The following is a 20,625-nucleotide window of genomic DNA, read 5'->3' on the forward strand; positions in this document are numbered from 1 at the left end:
CGACTGAATCAAACGCTTTCTCGTAATCAATGAAAGCTACATATAAGGGTTGGTTATATTCCGCATATTTCTCTATCACCTGATTGATTGTGTGAATATGGTCTAACTTAAACTGGCTAACTTAAATGTAGTTTATTGTGGACAGCTCTTCGTGGTTGCTGTCTCCTGGCGACGAAGGAAAGGATGTTTTGCACGACCTCACATGCAGGAAGAACATCTGCAATAAACAGCAAGAAGCTTTTTTTGATGTAATACATGCAAGGGCTTCAGCTCTCGAAGTAAAATTACATTCAGTATGAGCATTGCCCGTGACATTCCCCGGGTTTTGCTAAAATACATACGATTTCAAAGCTTTCATGGTTCGATAAATTCCTAAAAGACTTTTTGTTTCATCGTGCGTTCCTATAAGTATGTGAGGGTATTGAATTCATTGTTTTTAAACTATTTTCCTTCGCGCAGAACTTCCCCAATACATTGAGGGCCCTTCCTGGTTGATTCATACATGTGGCAGAGAATAAACAAAACTAAAGAACAAACTACAATGGCTATAGCTCATCTTTATACAAACAGAGAGCAGAATCACTTTCTTGAGTTTTTGTACCTAAAATCACAATTTTAAGCATTTCAACAAAATGTGTCTGAAATATATAACCCGTTACATACCAAACTTAATACCCTGCGCGTTTGATGAACATTTCCTTGTTTCGTTCACTGTGTTCAATATTCACTACAGAGCCAGTGGATGGTTCATGTGACTTTGACTGGGGTGACACCTGCGGCTACGACCTCGGAGACAAAAACAGCGGTTGGCAGCTGCTTCAAGGGGAACGCCGAGACAAGTTTTATTCACAGGATTACAACACAGACACGGAACTCGGTAAGTTGGCAGTTGTGGCTCTGGCAAAGGTTGCATAGCGCTAATTGTCCGCTGAGTTGCGTTGAGTCACCATGTTGAACGTTAGAACTCGTCATTGCGTTCAAAGACATGGGGAAGTGCTGGTGAACAGCGAAATTAAGAATTCCTGCAGCTGAGTACTGAGCGCCTTCTAAGAACGCACGATGCCCGTTTATTCGTTGTCACCACTAGGTGGCGCTCGAGTATCATCTATATTGGTTCGCATATTTCACCGCTTTACAACATTATTTGGCATGATACCTTTGTCAAAGGAACTTTCCAGAACCTTAGAGGACAGTCATATTTTTGCTCCGGAGCGTTCCTAGATGAATTAGACGTTTGTGAACAGCACCAGTGACTGAAACAAAACTGCATCGTGCAAACTCATACGCGACTTAAATATTTTGTTGCAATAACAACTATACGAACACTCCAAGCATTTCTGGCGTCGCTGTGAGGTTCCCTATAAAGTCCAAGGGCGATAAAATCGTCGCCCTGTACTGTATGCTGTATGTACGAGGGAAAGCGCATGAGGGTGAGCCGGCTATCGCGGCTCATTTTCGCGGGCGCAGCAACGAGTAACAGCGAGTAAGCGTGCCGTCTTACGTCGCGCACAAGGCTTCGGTGGTAGGTTAGGGAGCGGGAGGAGGCGTACGGGGGGAGGGGGTCGTTCTACTCCAGGTGGCCCGGGCAGCCACGCGCGCCCCACCGGGCCACTGTATCTTGAAAGCCGTCTGCAACAGGTACCGAGTCCGCGCTGCGCAGTGTTTTTGCTGTGTACATCGCGTTGCTGCGAGCGGCTGCAGGAAGGTGAATTCGCTTGTTGCTGCAGGCGCGTTTGCTCAATGTAGCGTTTTGAGAGCGAGTTTCCTGGGTCATCGAGTGAGATGTGTTCATGTTGGGCTGTGGGGGCATGACACCATGCTTGCTAGTATGCCTATGTTTACAGGTTTATACGGCCGATAAAACTATTGTCCTTACCTCGTATAGCTTTCCATCATTTGCTATTGCAATCGATGCTTCGGCTTTTGGGTGAAACTGCGAGCTTCTTCAGAACTCGCTGACATGCAGCTTCCATAGTAATACAACACCGCAAATTTTTTGGCAGAAAATGACTATTTTTTTCTTTTACAGAAGAGACCTATATGTTCGCATAGTATATATGTGAGGAGTGTCTAACGTTGAGTGCACTTGCAACCATAAGCGAGTGCGAAAATAAATCGGCCCAAGTATTCTTAGGGTGCTTTAAACTGAGGCACTACGCGATGTATACGTGTAGCGAGCTCAAACGGGGAACCCAAGACGACTGAGAAGACCAATTTCTCTGTCGCTTAGCGTGTCCCGTTTGAGCTACACATCGCTTCAGTTAAGTTCGTGATATTCTTGGAACGGAAGAAACTTAGGTGCTATTGACCAAAAAAATTTAGCAGTCTATCACTGACTTGCGTGTTTAATGTGTATCGCTCACTTGTGGTGGGTGCACGAATGGCATGGCTTTTCACATTCCAGCTTTTAAATTTCACGCAATTTTCTCACGAAGAGGCAATGTTCTGCGTTGCATGTAGCTCAATAGACAGTGCACGAACTTCAAATTATTCAACATTTATAGAAAATACCGTTTTCGCCGCATCACTCCACGACACGGAGGAAAACAGCGGAGTGCATGGGGAGTAACTGTTGTCGTTCGTCCTCCCGTTGCTCTCTTTCCGACCAGGGACTAAACACTTACTCTCCGAAATTTGCGCATTTGCATGCACATTCATGCAGTTAGTCCTTTGAGGGACGAAAGCGCCCTCTTGAGGACTAACTGCCCAGTTACACCCGTTTTCCCAGGGATTTCTCATAGAGTGTAGCCCATACTAACGTCTAATATCACCGGCGAGTATAGAAGCTTCACAGGCGTGCGCGTGCGACCTAAACTACGGAACAAATTGCACAACCGCTACAGCTGAGCCGGCTGCCAAAGGTGCGTGATTCACGCCCAACCACATGACACCCACCGGCTTATGGGCGGGTGCAAGCATGACAGATGCTTGGCGTTTCAAGGATGGGCCGTTTAGGAGAGCTGTCCCGCCACCACCGCCGTTGTTAGCATCGAATTTAAAACAGCCAGTACATTTACCAAAAAGATTATTTATATTCATCGCCGGAGTCGACAATTTATTCGTTCGCTATCGTTTTACGTCCACTAAAGTTGTAGCATTATTTCTGCATAAACCAACCGGTAAACATGGACGTCTTAAGTTACCTTCGGAATTTCAACTCAATTGGGATCGACATGGTAGTCAGTAACTTAATGTCTAACTTATTATTTCATGCTTGGAAAAACAATTTTATGTAGCACGTATTGTGCAACAGAAAACTTTCTCGGGAGTTTTTCATGTTTCTTTACAATCTTCTTATTGAAACTTTTCCTCTAAATTTAATATTAAAAAGTTTATTAAGTTATTAGGACTAATTATGTAATCAAGTGGAGCACAAAAATAATATATCTCCAGGCAATGACAAACAACACTACCCTGGTTCTGTCCAACAACGTGGCATTTGCATATTTTTAAAGTTTGGCTCAAGTTACGTGAGGCACCCAGTATACTCATCCCCATAATTTTTCTCGCCGTGTTTTGCGGGCCTATTTCTGACTGATTCAATAAACGTTTATAAAGGCGGTTGTGGCATTGGTTCTGATCGGCTTTTTCAGACCGGGTAGCCGTGGTCCTCAGCTACCCTCGCTGGTCTGTTGGTCAGCCAGAACTGAACTCCCAGGGGTAGGTTGGACAGCATAGCCTGACAGGGTGGTAGGGGTGATGGTAGATGCCATGGAGCTGGTCTGGGCTTGTGAGGACATTCCGGAACCTGCTACGAAAAAGCAATTCGCATCGGCCGGCCTCTTACAATATTATGCGCGTTGTGATGTTTGGCTGTGTGAATATACAAACATATACTAATATAACCAAATTGGCAAAGCCTACGGTGGGATGGTGATTGATGCTATACAAAATTTGAGTGGCTGAGAACAAGGAGCACGTACCTCGCAGTCAGATTTATTCGTGAGGTCGCATATGACGCGTTGCCTCCTCAGTGCATGATAGGAAAAGTGGCGCAGCCTTTGCGAACCTGTTTTTGTTCCAGTTAACTGTGTCGTAAACTTTGTGTTCGCCGAAAATTCTATCTGATCTTCTAAATGTGCTCACAACGACTTTTCACGGCATCCATTTCGTTTCGTGCAACGGGAAATTTACGGGTCAGCGCGCCTAATCGTGAAGTGGCAAGGCGGGAAACGCCGTGGAACATATTTCATAAGAATTTTTTTATGTGCAGTGACAAAAAAAAATTGGAAGTTTTACGGGCCAAAACAACCATCTGATTATGAGCCGCGCCGTGGCGCGGGACTGCAGAATAATTTTGACCAACTTGGTTTCCTTAACGTGCATCAAATGCATATAGTACACAGGCGTTTTTTTTTTGCATATGTCCCCCATTGAAATGCGGCCGCCGCGTCCAGGACTCCATTCCGCCATGTCGTGCTTACCAGCGCAATGCAATGGACGCTAAGCTACTACGACAGTGAGGGCGTAGTCTCTCAGTGTAGGCATGCGGAAAACAGTGATAGGTATGGGCGATTGGGATTATACGCCAGCATTGGTGCAAGGCACACGACAAGTGCGGCCGTAGGTGTGAGAAAGTATTATTTTCTTTATGAAGATGATGTTCCTGCCATCCATGTTTTGCAAAGTGTCAAAACGTCTCTAAAATAATAGCAACGTCTGTTCTTCCGTGTTTACCTGTCCAACTGCTGTGTTCATTCAGCAGTCAAGAGTGTTCTCTTAGCATGCCAAATTGAGCTCACGAACACGAAATAACGCTTTTACATGTGATACGCAATTCAGTGTGTAGCCACGCGTATGCTAATATTGTAGTGCAGGCGCCCACTTACGGCACATCTAGTCGATGGCATTGTGTATCTCGCAGGAAGAGCACACAACTCTGAATGCTTATTTGCAAACTCGAGCGCCTGCAGAAGAAGCCCGTGCGCCGCCATGCATTGTGGAGACACCCATGCCACTCGTCAGCGGGGGCTTTCTTTAATTCGTAACGCGCGTAGAATAAAGAACAAGCTCTAATAAGTTACGAACTGCAACTTTAAGCAAAAAGTATGCCGTACTTAAAAACAGCCTATTTACGTACAGTAATCTCATTTACTACATCTGGGCCAAGATTTACCCGCCAGGCCGCGCTACTTACTGGTTTTAGGAAGTTTCACCGCCAATTTAAGATTATAATTGCTACTTAAATGGCGAACAGCGTGCTGGATTACACCACTATGAGTCATGTTCCGTTCATGTTCTTCATCGTCTCACAGCACATTTTGTCAGTTGTCAATCCCTTTAAAGAAAGGGTGCTTGTTAGCCAAAAGAGAAACCAGCAATGTATGTTGGCACCGATAAATGACTGCTGGAAGGTAAGTAGTGAAACATTGAACGTCTGCACGTAAAGTTGAGGCTAATTCGCACACGCCTGGGGACGGGGGTCCGACTTTTTCGCAGGTGGCTTGCTCTACCTGGAATTAAAGGGCAACAACGGAAGTGGTGTGCTAACGTCGCCAAAGCTGAATGGTAGCGCTGAAACCCAGTGTCTTGATTTTCATTATTACCTTCCTGGGCGGTACACAGACACGGAGACGGAATACCGCCTAGATGTGGCTATACAAGGTAGGTTAGACATCTGTCTCGACACATATTTTGGACCCATTGTATGCTGGGAAATGTCGTTACTAAAATAAGGCCCTAGTTGCTTTAAGTATTAGAGGTCTGTGCTAAAGCTAATAAGCAGGACCTTGGATGTTTGAGTCTTTATTTTATTTTTATTTATTTATTTAGGAATACTGCAGGCCTTAGAAGGCCCAGGCAGGAGGGGAAGGTACATACAAAAAAAGAAAACACAGTTGACTGACGAAGGAGTAAAAAAAAAGCTCGGGAAAAAATGTAGTAGAAAGTACAAATGCATAAGGAGTAAAGCACCTAAATAATGCATAGAGAGCGGCAGATTCAAATCTGGGCCATCCTTATATAGCTGGTGGCCCGGACTTTATCGTAGACAAATTGAGCGAGCTTAGCTCCGAGCAAAGAAACGTTTTCTTACGTGTGTCGTGAAGTTGAATTCAATCCTTCATTGTGGCTGGTAGGGTCCTGGTAGGATTCTTCGTGGTATTCGCTATTGTGTGCAATTTCGCAAGACCTCGTGGTTTGGACATTGCCACACCAACGTTTTGTAGGGGCTTAATGCTGGAATGTTGTGCGCATCTCTTAATTTGACTCGACACCAAAGCGCGAATTAAGTGCTTATTGCAGAGCCACACGCGTCATATTTTTCGGTGGAAGCACCAGTGAGGTGTGGTGTTACGCAATAAACACACAACTGCGTGTCTCGCCTGAACGCGGAACCATGTAAGAGTCACGGAAAAACAAGCACTAAGACATGCCACCAACTGCCAGACAAAAAAAAATCAATAAAGACCGGGCTCAAACTAGCAAGTGAAATTTGTTAAGCACCACACAACGATGCAAAGTGCACATCCATGACAAGGCATTCATAACAGCTCGACTGATACATGTGAAGTTAAACGCAGTATATGTCAAGAACGTCTACATATCTCATTGCTTTCTGGACCGTGATTTTGGAGCGATGCCTTTCAATGCTTTTCTTTGTCGCGCTTTTCACACTTCTGCAGTGGTCCTGCCCTCGTTATCAATGAGATTAGCCGGCCGTAAACGGCGGATGGTAAGAATGACATAGAATTGAGCGGACAGCACAGCTAAAATATCGCGGCGATACTCAGGTTACTTGAAGCAGTGCTTACAAAGATATTGTATTGTAATAGTGAGGGTTCCTTCAAAGATTTCTCAAAGCACATTGCCGTTTTCATGGTTTAATACTGCCCAGTCATGGCAAGGTGGCTCACCGGACATTCTGCAAGATTACATGTGACGTAATCGGATATGTGCGCTGCTAAAGCTTGACAAGCGTCTGCGATACTTCTGTGAGTGCGCGAGTGCGCATGCGCTGGACGTTGTCACGTGTGATACGTTTATTAGCGCATTTCTGCGGTGTACAAGTGGGCCCGTCTCATGTCAATCTGCCACTGTGTCGTATTTAGGTGCTTCCTTATTATTTTAATAGCTCCATATGCCAGCAGTTTTCACCACAATTCTTTACTAAACCGACGCGATGCTGAGCATAATGTGACCTTTGCTCAAGCATTTCATTCCTGTCATGACGGATATCAGACTGCTAATCAGTTGAGCTTCCGGTGCACAACGGGAGCGCAACGGGGTCGAAACCAAGTTAGTTGGGGCTAGTATAGGCCATTTTGGAAGGTTTTATTTTTTCATGAGGCGTGTCACATGAAGTAAATAAGGAAGTCCATTAAATAGTTATTGAACAAATTATCATGACCCTGCTTGTGTTAGTCGGAGGAGACCGGAAAAAAACAGATCATTGCCATACTTTGCGTCTTTTGCGGTCAGTCAATGCTTCTGAAACCTGTATATTAACGCGCATGTACAGAGAATCTGTTAAAATATAAGAAAAAGTTTGTAGAGGTGTGTGAAATTTCGCCGTCTGTATGCAGAACTTCCCAACTAAAATCAGCCACGCTGTGAAAATGAGGTCGAACAATCGGCCACTATAAGACTTACGGTGCGCAGCATGAAATTCCACTGTCGCCTTGAAACACAAGCAGAGCGCGCAACATTTTGTTTATGCAATATGGCGTCAACGCCTTACACGTGGCATAACCATAAATCCTTCCTTGGAAGCTACGGTAGAAAACTAGCTAGTTTTTCAAGGAAACTGACTATCGATGATGAGAATAACCTAGATCAGTCTGTAAAAAATGGAAAGGATTATTGCTTACATCGAAAGTAAAAATGCGTAAAATAATAATATTTGGGGTTTTACGTGCCAAAACCACTTTCTGATTATGAGGCACGCCGTAGTGGAGGACTCCGGAAATTTTGACCACCTGGGGTTCTTTAACGTGCACCTAAATCTAAGTACACAGGTGTTTTCGCATTTCGCCCCCATCGAAATGCGGCCGCCGTGGCCGGGATTCGATCCCGCGACCTCGTGCTCAGCAGCCCAACACCATAGCCACTGAGCAACCATGGCGGGTAAATGCGTAAAATTATTACTTTTTCTCTTTATTAGCAATTTACAGTGCTTAATTAAACAAATAACGTCATTGAAGGACATCGCTTCATTTCTAAGTTGTGCAACTACGAGAGACAATGCAAATAGTCGTCTACGTTCGCTGCAATACTTCCTGCTGCGGCCTCAAAAAAAAAAAAAAAATCGCACTCAAAATTTACTGAAATTCTGCGTGGCCATTAAAGTGACGATGCTTATGACTAATGCTGATGGGCATAATATTGTTTAATGATTGCCTGTGCTGCTTGCGATCGCGGCAATAATGACGCAACGAAGTTGCTCCGCAACATAAAAAAAGACGAAAAGAATTGAAAATTGTTCGGATCTTCACAAAACACTGTCCCAGGTAATCCTGTGCACTCGCCTTGAGCTGACTGAGGCAAAGGGTATCTAAACATGAGAAGCAATCATAGAAATCAAGATTCAAGATAACGCATTGAGAGCCATGGCAGGTATCATGTGAACAAACAATTAAACGATTGCGTACTATCCTTTGAAATATTAAGATGCTTATTGCGCTTGTTATTCTGTCATCTGCTGACTACCGCACCTGAATATACAGTACTTGTGGGTGGACGTGGGAACCAGTGTATCTCAAGGAAGCAGCAATGACCAATAAAGGAAACCCTCGAGAACACCGTGCGATCATGACAAATAAATAGCAAAATAAAAAGCATGAAAAAAAACATGCAGCCATTTTGAGCCAATCGATGAAAATACCATCACGACGATGGATCGCGGTAGGCGAAAGCGTCTGCAGAACTGTTTTCTTTGTTTGTTACTTTATTTTGTGCGTAACAGCCCTGATTTGTTTAAATTTGTATTCCAGAAGGCTCGGAAATTAAAAAAGTCTGGACGTGGTCTTCGCGCGAGCTAATGAAGGGATCATGGACTGCGGCCGACATGGCATTCATGCAAGAAAATGATTTCACGGTGAGTCCATGGCGGAAGAAAGGCAGTGGAATGTCTTCTGCAGCTTTGTAGTTATGAAAAAAAAAAGAAGGAATCCAATGGTCTGAGAAGGTTACACTGCATCGACATCGATACAATATAAGGCGCATTACAGATGCACTGCTGTGAGTGTCCTGTTTGAGAAATGGCATGTTAACCAGTGCTCGGGGTTCATACTTCAGCATAAGCTCTCCATGTTCCATGCAAGGCCGTATTCCAGCGCTTACATGTGCAGGCTAATAAGCAAATGAACAAAATTACATTGAAACAAAAAGAAGGGCTTATAGTTATAGGCGTCTAAGGTCAGCCGTCACATACGTTGCCGTGTACTATGAATGCTGTTTCATGTCAAACAGTTTTTGTGAACCTTTCACAAAAAGATTAGAGTCACCACATTATACATAATTAATGAAGTACGAGAATGGACAGTTAGGCTAGTTGGTGTTGATAAAGATATAAATTATCTACAGGTAAAACTCCAATGTTCTGTGAAAGGAAAAGGCTTCTTGAGGTCATTCTGTGCTATAGATGCCATCCAACTCCGGAAATGCCAAGGCAAGCGAGGTGAGTTTCTTTTTCTTCTTCAGAGCAATGGGATAATTGGCACCCTCATGGGGGCATCGAGAGTTCAGCTGCCCGACGCACTACAAGCAAATCTTGGTTCAATGCAGCACTACGTTGTCTTGCAAACAAGACACAAGGAAAATATGCTAAATTTATGAACGGAAACTGCCTTATTGGAAGAAATTATGTGATTTATTGTGAACACTTCGCAAAAAAATCAATAGAAGCGAGAAAGAACAGCGTCTTTCTTGACTCTTTTTACAGGCGGTTCAAAATGAACGCGATGAAATTCTGCAATAATGCGGAACGTATCGGGAAAAATTAGGTCACTGTCCCGCCGCTTGAGCATGACGAGGGATAACAAAAAAATAGGCTTGGTATAACGTCAACTGCTGCAAAACTTCTTCGCCTCCGTATCTTCCTCGATTGTATCAAAGAAATACTGCCTTATCCTTCTAATGTCAACATTGACGATACAGAAGGTATATTGGTTGATCATAATGGTATTAGAGCACTTCTGGGGCGTTTTAACTCTTCTGAAGCAGCTGGCTCGGATGAATGGTCGTGAACGTATTGAAGTAATGCACGCAGTTTGTTTTACTTTAGGAATAGTGTTCATGAAATCATTATCCACATGCTTCTTTCCACATAAATGAAGACTGTCCCGTCTTCTACCCGATCCTAAATCTGCACCCTGGCAACATGTGTGTAAATACAGATTGATATCTTGAATAAATATAGCGCGTATTAACCTGGAACACGTTTTATGCACTAGCATTATGAAGCGCACCGAAAGTAATTCGCTTCTTATCCCAAAGCAGCATTGATTTTGCCGCTGTGTCCCCCCCCCCATGTCAAGCAATTACCCGAATTTCTCACAACGGGTGCGAAGTGCTGCAGTGAACGAGCTCTCCATAGCCTGCGTTTATGGACTGTAGGAAAGGTTTGGATGCGGTGGGTCATGATTTATGGGGTGACTAATTGCATTGCTTCAACGTACTCCCCAAATGAATCAGTGGAGAAAGGAATGCCTTATATTTCGTTCACAATACATGATAGCGTTTGGTTCAGCATCCAATATGTTTTTATATATTCTCCGATATTCCTCAACGTCGATATTGGGTCCTTTTATACATATAATTTTCATAAATGATGTCTCCGCAAATGTTTTCCTATCAATGAGAATATTTGCTGATGATTGTGTTGTGTACCGCAACATAACTTGTACTTGAAATTCTAAATGTGTGCAGATCGACCCAAATAGAACGCAGACACACACACGTATATATATATATATATATATATATATATATATATATATATATTATAGGAACTCCGGAATCGGGGTCAGCAGTCGAAGAAGCGGAGAAAAAAGTCTGGGCTGGGTGATGTTGGCCGCGGTAGGCCAGGATTGGTGCCTGCTGCCGCGGACTGAGGAACCGCGCCTTTCCCATGATATATATATATATATATATATATATATATATATATATATATATATATATATATATATATATATATATATCCTTCGTCAGGATAATGTCAGAATTCTGACGAAGGCCGTGCCGCCACGGCCGAAGCGTTAATACATCCAAAATGCAATTTTTGTACGTGTGCTTCTTCGTTTCTTCAACTACCTATGCACAGGACCTACAGTACTTTTCCGTGCATTATATATATATATATATATATATATATATATATATATATATATATATATATATATATATATATATATATATATTGCACTTGTATATATAAGTGCAATATATTAATCGCGAGTAAGCCGGCAAAAGGCCTGAGATCTGTTCGGACCGATGACGACCGCCACGTTGTGACAAAAACCAGCTCCGCAGCTGTGCAGGAGAGGTCTTCCTTGAAAGAGGAGCGCACGCCTACCAGGACGAGAAGAACGTTTCAACCCAAGTTGAGCAAGCCTGGTGGGCCATCAAGGCGGCTTTAAGTTGATGCTGAAGGCGTTCAACTATTCCATTTTCCGAAAGGTGATACGCGGTTGTATGAATATGGCGGACGCCAAGCAGGCACGTGAAACCACGGAACAGATTACATTAGAATTGTCGGTCGCGATTGGTCGTAATAACGCTGAGGCACCCGAAGCGCGAAATCCAGCCACTGACAAACGCGGAAGCCACTCTAAGTGCCGTTATACCAATGAGAGGAAAGGCTTCAGGCGAGCGGTTATACCGGTCCGCACAAGTGAGCATGTAGCGAGCACCTCGGGATGGTGGCAGTGGACAAACGATGTCGATGTGAATGTGAGCGAAAAGGGGCGTCAGGCGGACAGAAGGAGGAATTGGCGACTTTGTGTGTCATGTCGTCTTAGAGCGTTGGCAGTGAAAGCATTTGTGAGCACCACGGCGCACGTCACAGTGAATTAGAGAAGTCATAAGTGAAAGGCGGATAAGTTTACCAGGCTGAACCCGGTAGGCTAACCTGCATTGAGGAAGCGGAAAAGGGGATTGAAAGAGTAGAAGGAGAAAGAAGTTCACAGTTTGCACTGTTGCACACACAAGCGTTCATCGCTGAGTCACTCAAATGCGGTCATACAGGCTGGTGCATTGTATGAAACGGACCAGCGCCTTTGTGGCCTTGCACATAGGAGATGCAAGAGGCCAGGAGCCCAAGATCTCCTCTGTGAAGATTCTGTCGTCTAAGTGCCCCAAAGCTGTCCTAAGGGCACTCCTCTCATCTTCGTATGTGGGGCAGTCACACAGGAGATGCTTAATCGGTTCTGCGACACCCCTTATGCTGCAATTGGGAATGTCCGCCATTACAATCAGGATTGAGTAGGCCTTTGTGAAACTCCTACACGCAGGCGACGCAGTAACGTTTAATTCCCGTCGGTTATAACTAGGTAAAAGTTGCCATCTCATAAGCATGTCCATGGCATATAGGCGTCGGCAATACGAGCAAGACCGCTGACGTGCCGCGTTGCATACGCACATCAGTGTTCGCACTAGGCCACACATAGCGCGATGTAATTAGACGCTAGGTGGCATGAACTCCGGTATGACTTGCGCCGTGTAGCTTGTGAAATACTTGATAACGGAGTCGGAATGCAACGAATGGGCATGTTCAACCCATTAACAGGTGGCAAATGATAGTACCAGAAGAATATGGAAAGAGAACGTCGGACAACTTTAATGACGCAGCAGAGGACCAGAGGTCCAGAAGTTCAACGTTTGAACGCTGTCTAAACACTCGGCAATTTCTTCGAAGTGTCGCCGTGGATATTGCGGCGATACCCGACGCATCTGCGGCTGCGTTGACTGGGCCCTTGATGTATCGTATGCCCACGGTGAACTCGAAGAAGCAATTGAGGTGTGGGTATCACTCGTGTGGTAAAATTGTTGTGATTACCGCGAAAAGCGAACTTCAAAGGTTTGTGATCCGTGAAGACTTGAAAGCTTGTTCCTTCCAGAAGGTGTTGGAGATGCCGAAAGCCCAAGTATACAGCAAGTAGCACGCGACAGAATGTGCTGTAGCGCACTTGTGTAGGCGTTCAGCTTCTGGGAGAAAAGGTGAGTGGGCACCAGGAGTTGCGTTGCAGCAGTCGCAAAAATGCGCTGACAGCTGCACAGGATGCACCGGTGATAAGACGCATTGGTGGCACATGCAGAGCATGCACCAGCAGGGTGGCACCTGACAATGCGTTTTTGGCAGCTTGAAAAGATTCTTCTGCGTCGGACGGCCAGGGCAGGGGAGCGGACGGAGCTTAATTGGTTTCGATAAGCTCGGTCATTACTACAATAATTCGGGCGATGTTTAGAAGAAAACAGTGGTTGAAGTTGAGCAGCCCAAGGAACTCACACAGCTTTCGCAGTGACTTTGGGCGAGTTAACTTACACAAGGCTTGAACTTCCTTTTCCAACGGTCGGATTCCTTCGGAAGTCACGCGGTCTGAGGAACTGAATGTCATGGAAACCAAAGACAAACTTTGCGGGGTTGATGAGGATGCCGTGTTCCTGGAGCCGAAAGTTACCAGGCGAAAATGGTTGCTTTGCTGCTCGGGGGAAATACTAGCGACCAGCTTGGTATACAAAGATGAAGGGGAGGCTCGTGTGACCTCGTTCATAAACCTTTGGAACGTCCGAGCAGCGTTTCTAAACCCGAACAGCATGCGGACGTGCTCGAAAAGCCCATATGGTGTCGCAATTGCAGCGTTTGGGATGTCTGCTTGCTCAAGAGGGATTTGATGATGGGCCTTCACTAAATTCATCTTGCTGAATATTGCCGTTCCAGCTAAGTCGGCTACGAAGTCATGAATGTGAGTGAGTGGATAGCGATCAAGGGTGGTGCACACACTGAGCGCACGGTAGTCACTGCAGAGACATGAGTACCCTGGGTTGCACTTTGGTACCATGGGAAAATCAGAAGACGAATTTCTCGACGAAGGACGGAAGATGCCCAGTTGCAGCAGCTGGTCGAGCTCTCTCTTTGCGTTGGCAAGGCGGTCACCAGGTAGGCGTTTGGGTTGGCAGAACACTGGGTCACCTTGGCAACATGAAGCGTGACATTGTGACATACTGGCAGCTCAAACTTGGAAGGTTTCGTGATGACTGGGAAGTTTGACACAATTGAGGTGAACGCAGATGGTGGTATCAGTGGTGCCGTCCATTTTAGCGCTTCAAGTCATCGGTGTGTTCATACATTTTATTGACATCGTAGTGGTCGTGCCCACGAGGCGACGAGAGTGGAGGTCAACACTACGAGCGAAGTAGGTGACAAAATCCGCACTCAATATGACCATTCGTACGTCTACAACACTGAGCACCTATCGGAAGCTGAATCACACTCACGTCAACTGTAAGAGAGCGCTGGCCATACGTATAGATAGAAGAGCTCTTGGCTGCTTGAAGGGGCGCGTTTTTTTTTTTGGCACGCTGCTGGTCTAGTCGCGCAGCAGCAACGACGCCGACCTTTGCACCTGTGTCCACAAAAGAGAGAGAGAGAGAAATACAAGAGAGGAAAGGCAGGGAGGTTAGCCAGGCGCACGTCCGGTTTGCTACCCTGCATTGGGGGAAGGGGGTATGGGGATGAAGAGCGAGAGCACAGTTTCGCACACAGTTGAAGGTTCCCTCCGAGTCTACACAGGGTTCTCAAGACCTGCCGACTTGAGATATTTCAAGAGCTCTTTCGTGGCTTTCTGTGCCATCAACTCCTAGGGCCAGGGTCCAAGGATCTTCATTACGGAAAATGGTCTAAAGTCCAGCTGGTTCAGTGCTGTCCGAAGAACTTCGCGCTTGTCGTCGTATTGGGTACAGATAGATAGGATGTGTTCAATCGTTTCTGTAGTTCCGCAAGAGTCGCACATGGGCGTATCCCCCATTCCAATGCGGAACGAGTAGGCCTTGGTAATTGCCACGCCGAGCCAGAGGCGGCAAAATAATGTCGCCTCAGAGCAGGTAATTTTTTATTGCACTTGGACCTTTAAGCATGGATCCAGCATATGCCCACGAGAAATTGTTGTCCGGCAATCCTGTCGGGGACGTAGAACAGGCGGCTTGTCGTACGGCCAGAGTCAGCTGATGCCATCAGTGACTCTGCAGCATATTTCCGTGCCAGCTGCAAGGGGAACGACACTGATGTGCTGGCACCGAATTTGCTGTAATAACAGCAATAGGCACCGCGACGAGGGCCAGAGTAGGAGCTGGACCGAGAGCGGAACATGGAACGGCAATCGCGGTCGCACTCATGACGGTGGGGCGATGACCATAGGGCAGTGACGGTCTCACCAAGTTCACCAGTAGTTTGCTCAAGGCGAGACTACCGATCTTGAAGGTGCGACAGGGGAACAACCATGGTTGCCAAAGCACATCTTGGTGAATAGCCAGCGATGCGGTCGGCCAGCTCTGCAAGATTGTCGAAGGACATGTCTTCTGGTTTGGTGTCGAAGGCGACCACCAGATTCTGTGGCAGGCGCTGAAGGAACAGTTCACCCAGCAGCTAGTTGTTTGCAGCGAACCTACAGTCACTGAGGAGCCGCCGCATATAACGTAGAAGTTCCGACAGTCGACGCCGCTGAGCTCCTCTTCGTTGAGAAGCTGCTGGAGGAACATGCGTGCAGATATGGATTTGTGTTGCTAACCATCATTTTGAAGTAGTCATAAGGGGTGGTGTCGTGGGGTGTGTGCACAACGTCTTCGAACTCCTCAACCACTACTTAAGGAAGGGCCGAGAGAGCGTGGAGGAACCTAGCGCGCTGCGAAGTAATGCACCGAAGGTGAAGATGGGGGCCTCCACATGAGTAAAGCAGACTGCAGGATTTTGTGGCTAAAATGGTGGCGGGTGAATCGTACGCCGTGGCATAGGCCTCTGCGCTGGTCGTTGGTCCCCTTTTCGTGGCCGCGCCATATAATACAATCCGGGTCAACAGGTTATAGGAACCGAGGTTAGGTCTCCTACAACAATGCCTGACTCAGCGTGCGAAAGCCCAGAGAACCGTTTGAACCCATTGCAGGTGTCGAAAATTTGCTTTTTTATTCTTGTTCTGACTTTGCAGATCGCAACATGCGGCAGGAGACACATGCGCAGAAGCCCGTCATACATGTTAATTATTAATTATGTGGTTTAACGTGCCGAAACCACTTTCTGATTATGAGGCACGTCGTAGTGGGGCACACCGGAAATTTCGACCATCTGGGGTTCTTTAACGTGCACCTAAATCTAAGTACACGGGTGTTTTCGCATTTTGCCCCCATCGAAATGCGGCCGCCATGGCTCGTGCTCAGCAGTCCAACACCATAGCCACTGAGCAACCACGGCGGTTATCCATCATACATGTAAAAGGCGGCTGAGGAGGATGACGACGGCTTGTCCATTTTCAGCATGGTGTTGAAAATGGACCATGCAGCTAAACATGCAATAACTGTTCACACGCGCTTCACAAAAAAGAAAACAATGCACGGCACGACTTACTATATCGATCCTGCTTGTTTTCGTAGTGTATTGCAATTCAAGTACCTGTAGAATTCCAGCACAGACTATCCAACGGAGGAAAGTGTGCATAATAATGAGTTCCTGTGACGGGACGTCAAGCTCTTCCAAAAAAAAAAGCTCGTGGTCTACTGAACACGACCAGCGTAAGGTTCTCCTTGGAATAAGCTTACACACTTTGGGATTCATCAACTTTCTTCGAAAGGGATGAGACTGAGAAAGTACAAAATCTAGGGGCCCGATAGGTCTTATGTTATTACTGCAGACAGCATGGCTACCGCAAAGGAGGCATAGGGATCGCAGCTGCTTCAAAAGAGAAACGAAAAATTATGGCAGAAGTTTTTTTCACATTTATAACTCTAGAACTCCCATAGTGCGGGATAATTATATATTGCCTCCTCGTTATGTATCCACGCGAGTGGATCATGCGCGCGAGTAGAGAACAGAGCAGTTTAAAGATTTATTTGGCCCGAAAAGGAATCGTGAGGGGAACCAGCTACCTTCTGTGGTTGTTGATACTGCTGACAATAACAGTTTCGCAGTGGCGCTTTGAATGTATACGCTCATTCGTTTGCTTGAATCTGGTACTACGGTCCTTTTAATTGTATGACACGCTCAATATTTCTTTACTGCAGCCTTCCAACTGTAATGCCACCTAGGTGCGGCGGGGAAAATAAATAAATTAATTAATTAAGTAAAGAATCCTTTATTCGCTTAGGTATATAAAGATCGGTGAATATTCAGTCGACTGAGCACTGACTGAATGCAGTAATGCTAAGAAGTGTATTGAACCATAAGAAATAGTTAGTGTAATTTTTAGCTTACCTAAATGGCTCAATGCAATTTTTGAATAAACATCTCAATCCTGCCATTATTGTCAACGTTCATCTGACCCGGTGACCGTTGAGCGTTCTTTTCGAATTTTCCCCGGGTAATAAATGATGACTTAACTGCAGTTATAATTTTAAAAAGCTGCTTGATCCCACCGTACCAAATGAAGCACATAAATTTCTGTAGGCTGGGTCAATTGTGCTTTAAAAAATTTGACACCCATGCTCATTAAAAAGAAAACTATCAAGATATTTATTTTAAGATATTTCGCATGGGCTTCGGCAATAATAAATACGACTAAAAATCTTCTTTTGTCCAGTCTGCCATAATCAAAGGCGTATTCCCAAATGCACGCAATAAATTTCAAAGTGACAAAGGTGTCTGCATTTTCCATTCCCATATGACAACTGAATTCATGATATATTAGCTGTTATTTCTTCGCATTCTGGGCCCGAATCAGCTCCGTGTTTGGGTAACGGAAGAAATTGCTAGCTTTCATTAGAAACTGCACTTGTGAGGCTATAAGCAGGTTAAGAGCCATAGAGTCATTATATATTATTTCAGACAGATCCGAAATGTATTCGTAAAAATTTGAATTAAGGTTTACGCTGAGTGAAAAGATGCCTAATTGAAAGGGGCAATTAGTGATCGCAGGGAGAGGCCTCCGTCCTGCAGCGGACATAACTGCTGCTGCTGCTGATGATGATGAAAGGATGCGTTTGCAGGTGCCTACACTAGATGGTGCCACACTATTGTTGGAGGCTCGGGATGACGCTGATTGCACATTTCATCTGAATCTCATCCCGTCCTCTGCGCCTGCCCGCCTGCACAGAATAGCGACATAGTGGCGCACTCACGGTTACCGATCTCAATGCGTAGGCGCTGCGGGGAGCTTTTCAACTAGCCTTGGTTATATTAACTCTATGCTGATAGCATTTTGCTGTTTAGTCACCGCGCTTCAATTCTGGCAGGATGATTCTACTGATGCATTGCAAACATCCGACCATTAAAAACAAGTTTTAAGGCGACTCTCCTAAATTCTTCGCCGTCGCCACTTCGCGGGAAGGAACGCGTAGCTAGTAATTGCATTATTAAAGTGTCTTCCATGTCGGGACATACAAACAATAATGTATATATATATATATATATATATATATATATATATATAGGTTCATGATAATCGCCTTAGGTAGGCTGCGGTGAAAGGATCGGTGGGTGTGAAGCCAATTGGAAAAATACGTCTCGCGTGTATTACGCTCCCTGTAGGCCTAAGGTACAGCCATTTATTCACTTCCCCTTGACATCTCAGCCTCTCAACGCTACCTAAGGTCATTTTAGCAGGTTGGTTATCTATGAGAGTGGCAGCCGTTCATTCGTCGCTTATTGCCCAGCAAGTGATCCTGTGATCGCGCATGAACGCCTGGTGTTACGTATTCGTGCTCTCCCTCTATTTTCTTTTTGCTATTCTACCTCCCTAGTTCCCTAGCGCACATGATGCAAACAGTGCTGTTTGGCCTAGTTTACCTCTCTGTCTTTGTTTACCTCCCATTTTTCGTCTCTATCTCTCATTTCCTGAACGACTCAATCACGGGAACAGCTTATTGTGAAATCATTCTTTGCTTGAAAACCGGGACAGATCCGAAGATATTTTTTCCATTAATATGAGAGTTCACATATAAGTCTCCTGAGTGGGTGCTAACTGACTGAATGAGTTTACAGAAATCAAAATGTGTGATTTCTCCAAGTGTATGAATGAAGGGACAAAGTAATTCCTAAAGCAAATCTTTGATGTCATAATTGTTCCTAGAGAGGTGGAGCACCCAGAACGTTTTGTTAAAAGAAAATGCAATGACCAGATCGAATGCTTTATTACGGAACATGGGTAGCTCCCTTGGAGTCACAGATGATGGACAAAGACTCTGAAGATTCGTTGCCAATAAACACCTCCCTGCCTTTTCCTCCTTTTTTTCTCCTCTACTACGGAACAAGCAAATTCCGAACTTGTGGCTCAATGGCCTTTTTTTTCTTAGAGATCCCGAATAGCAATGTAGACAGCCGGGAGTGTACCTCGCTTTCGTCCTGGGAGCATCTTACATGTTCATAATTTACACTTAGAAATGACGGGACATGTAGATTTCACAGCTTGCCCGGAACAGCAGTATCATTCGAAAAAAAATTATCGCATAATTCTTATTTCACAGCTGAGAATGATGGCCTCTGCAACTTCGAGGATGGCTGGTGCACCTGGAAAAACCGCGACCCACGTTGGCTGTTGGGTGGCGGTAACATGAAAACCACTCTGGCAAGCCCAGCCAACGACCACACATTCGGGAACACCACAGGTAAATCCACTGTTAAAATATCAGAAAGCAAGTGACATATAGAATCAAGTAGAGACTACGCCTTGCACGGTGACCTCAACTTGTTGCATGCAAATTTGAGGGTTGGGCAATATTGAAGATACATGTATCTTGCATACTGCCTTAAGCTAGTATTTGGGCATCTTGTATCTGCATCACGATACATTCGGCAAGGCTTGTATCACTATCTGCGTTTTCTATGCAAAATGCAAAGTATCGCGTAACTGAAGATGCAAGATACACCTAAGGTGAAATTCAGACACCGAGAGTCACTGACGACAGCTCAGCGGGCACTTATATGCTAATTTTTCTAATGAACAATCCCACCGTGTAAATCGAATGCTGTGTGGCCCTGCTATTAACAATTAATAAACTTTTACCAACTTCTTAATTAGAATCGCTAGGTGGAATGTTGCAACTGGAGCCTGCCAGTGCTCATAGCATAGCATTTTGCTAGAAACTTTGCGCTTGGAAAACTTTCACGAACAACGTCCTAGAGGTCGTGTGGGGAAATGTATTCCTGTTCCAGCTCAATTCCCGTCCACGTTCCTCACGCGGGCCGCCAATCGACGGCGGTGTCGCTTGCGGACTGCAAGATTTCCTTGCCGTAGAGAGGATGGGACCGGGATCCACTTGTGCGGTAGCCGTACAGCTAAGTGGCCAATCGGTGACCGTGGAGTGGCCCCTCTGGCACCGACGGCAGCCTCACCTCCGCTGATCGCTCGGCGGCGCCGATATAGTCGCTAAGCTTTTTTTCCGGTTCACGTCAGAGCTAAAGCTGACTGCTCTTCGGAATGGATCGCCGACGCTCACAAGCCTTAGTATTTTCTTACCGTCGTCGTCGCTGTTCGCAAGAGTTAT

General features: G+C 45.3%; 1 protein-coding gene across 5 annotated transcripts in view; it reads left to right on the forward strand.

The window, feature by feature from the left end:
• Positions 1 to 20,625, forward strand: part of LOC142579872 (MAM and LDL-receptor class A domain-containing protein 1-like) — a 245,253-nt gene that overhangs the window by 32,428 nt on the left and 192,200 nt on the right. For 4 of the 5 annotated variants that reach the window (XM_075690505.1, XM_075690509.1, XM_075690506.1 and 1 more), the window contains exons 5-9: positions 734 to 877; positions 5,440 to 5,604; positions 8,931 to 9,034; positions 9,523 to 9,616; positions 19,606 to 19,746. In XM_075690505.1, the coding sequence (XP_075546620.1) occupies positions 734 to 877; positions 5,440 to 5,604; positions 8,931 to 9,034; positions 9,523 to 9,616; positions 19,606 to 19,746 (648 nt within the window). The remainder of the gene's footprint in view (positions 1 to 733; positions 878 to 5,439; positions 5,605 to 8,930; positions 9,035 to 9,522; positions 9,617 to 19,605; positions 19,747 to 20,625) is intronic. The other variant, XM_075690507.1, reaches the window with a different exon arrangement.

Source organism: Dermacentor variabilis, chromosome 4, assembly GCF_050947875.1.
Source record: "Dermacentor variabilis isolate Ectoservices chromosome 4, ASM5094787v1, whole genome shotgun sequence".
Taxonomy (NCBI): domain Eukaryota; kingdom Metazoa; phylum Arthropoda; class Arachnida; order Ixodida; family Ixodidae; genus Dermacentor; species Dermacentor variabilis.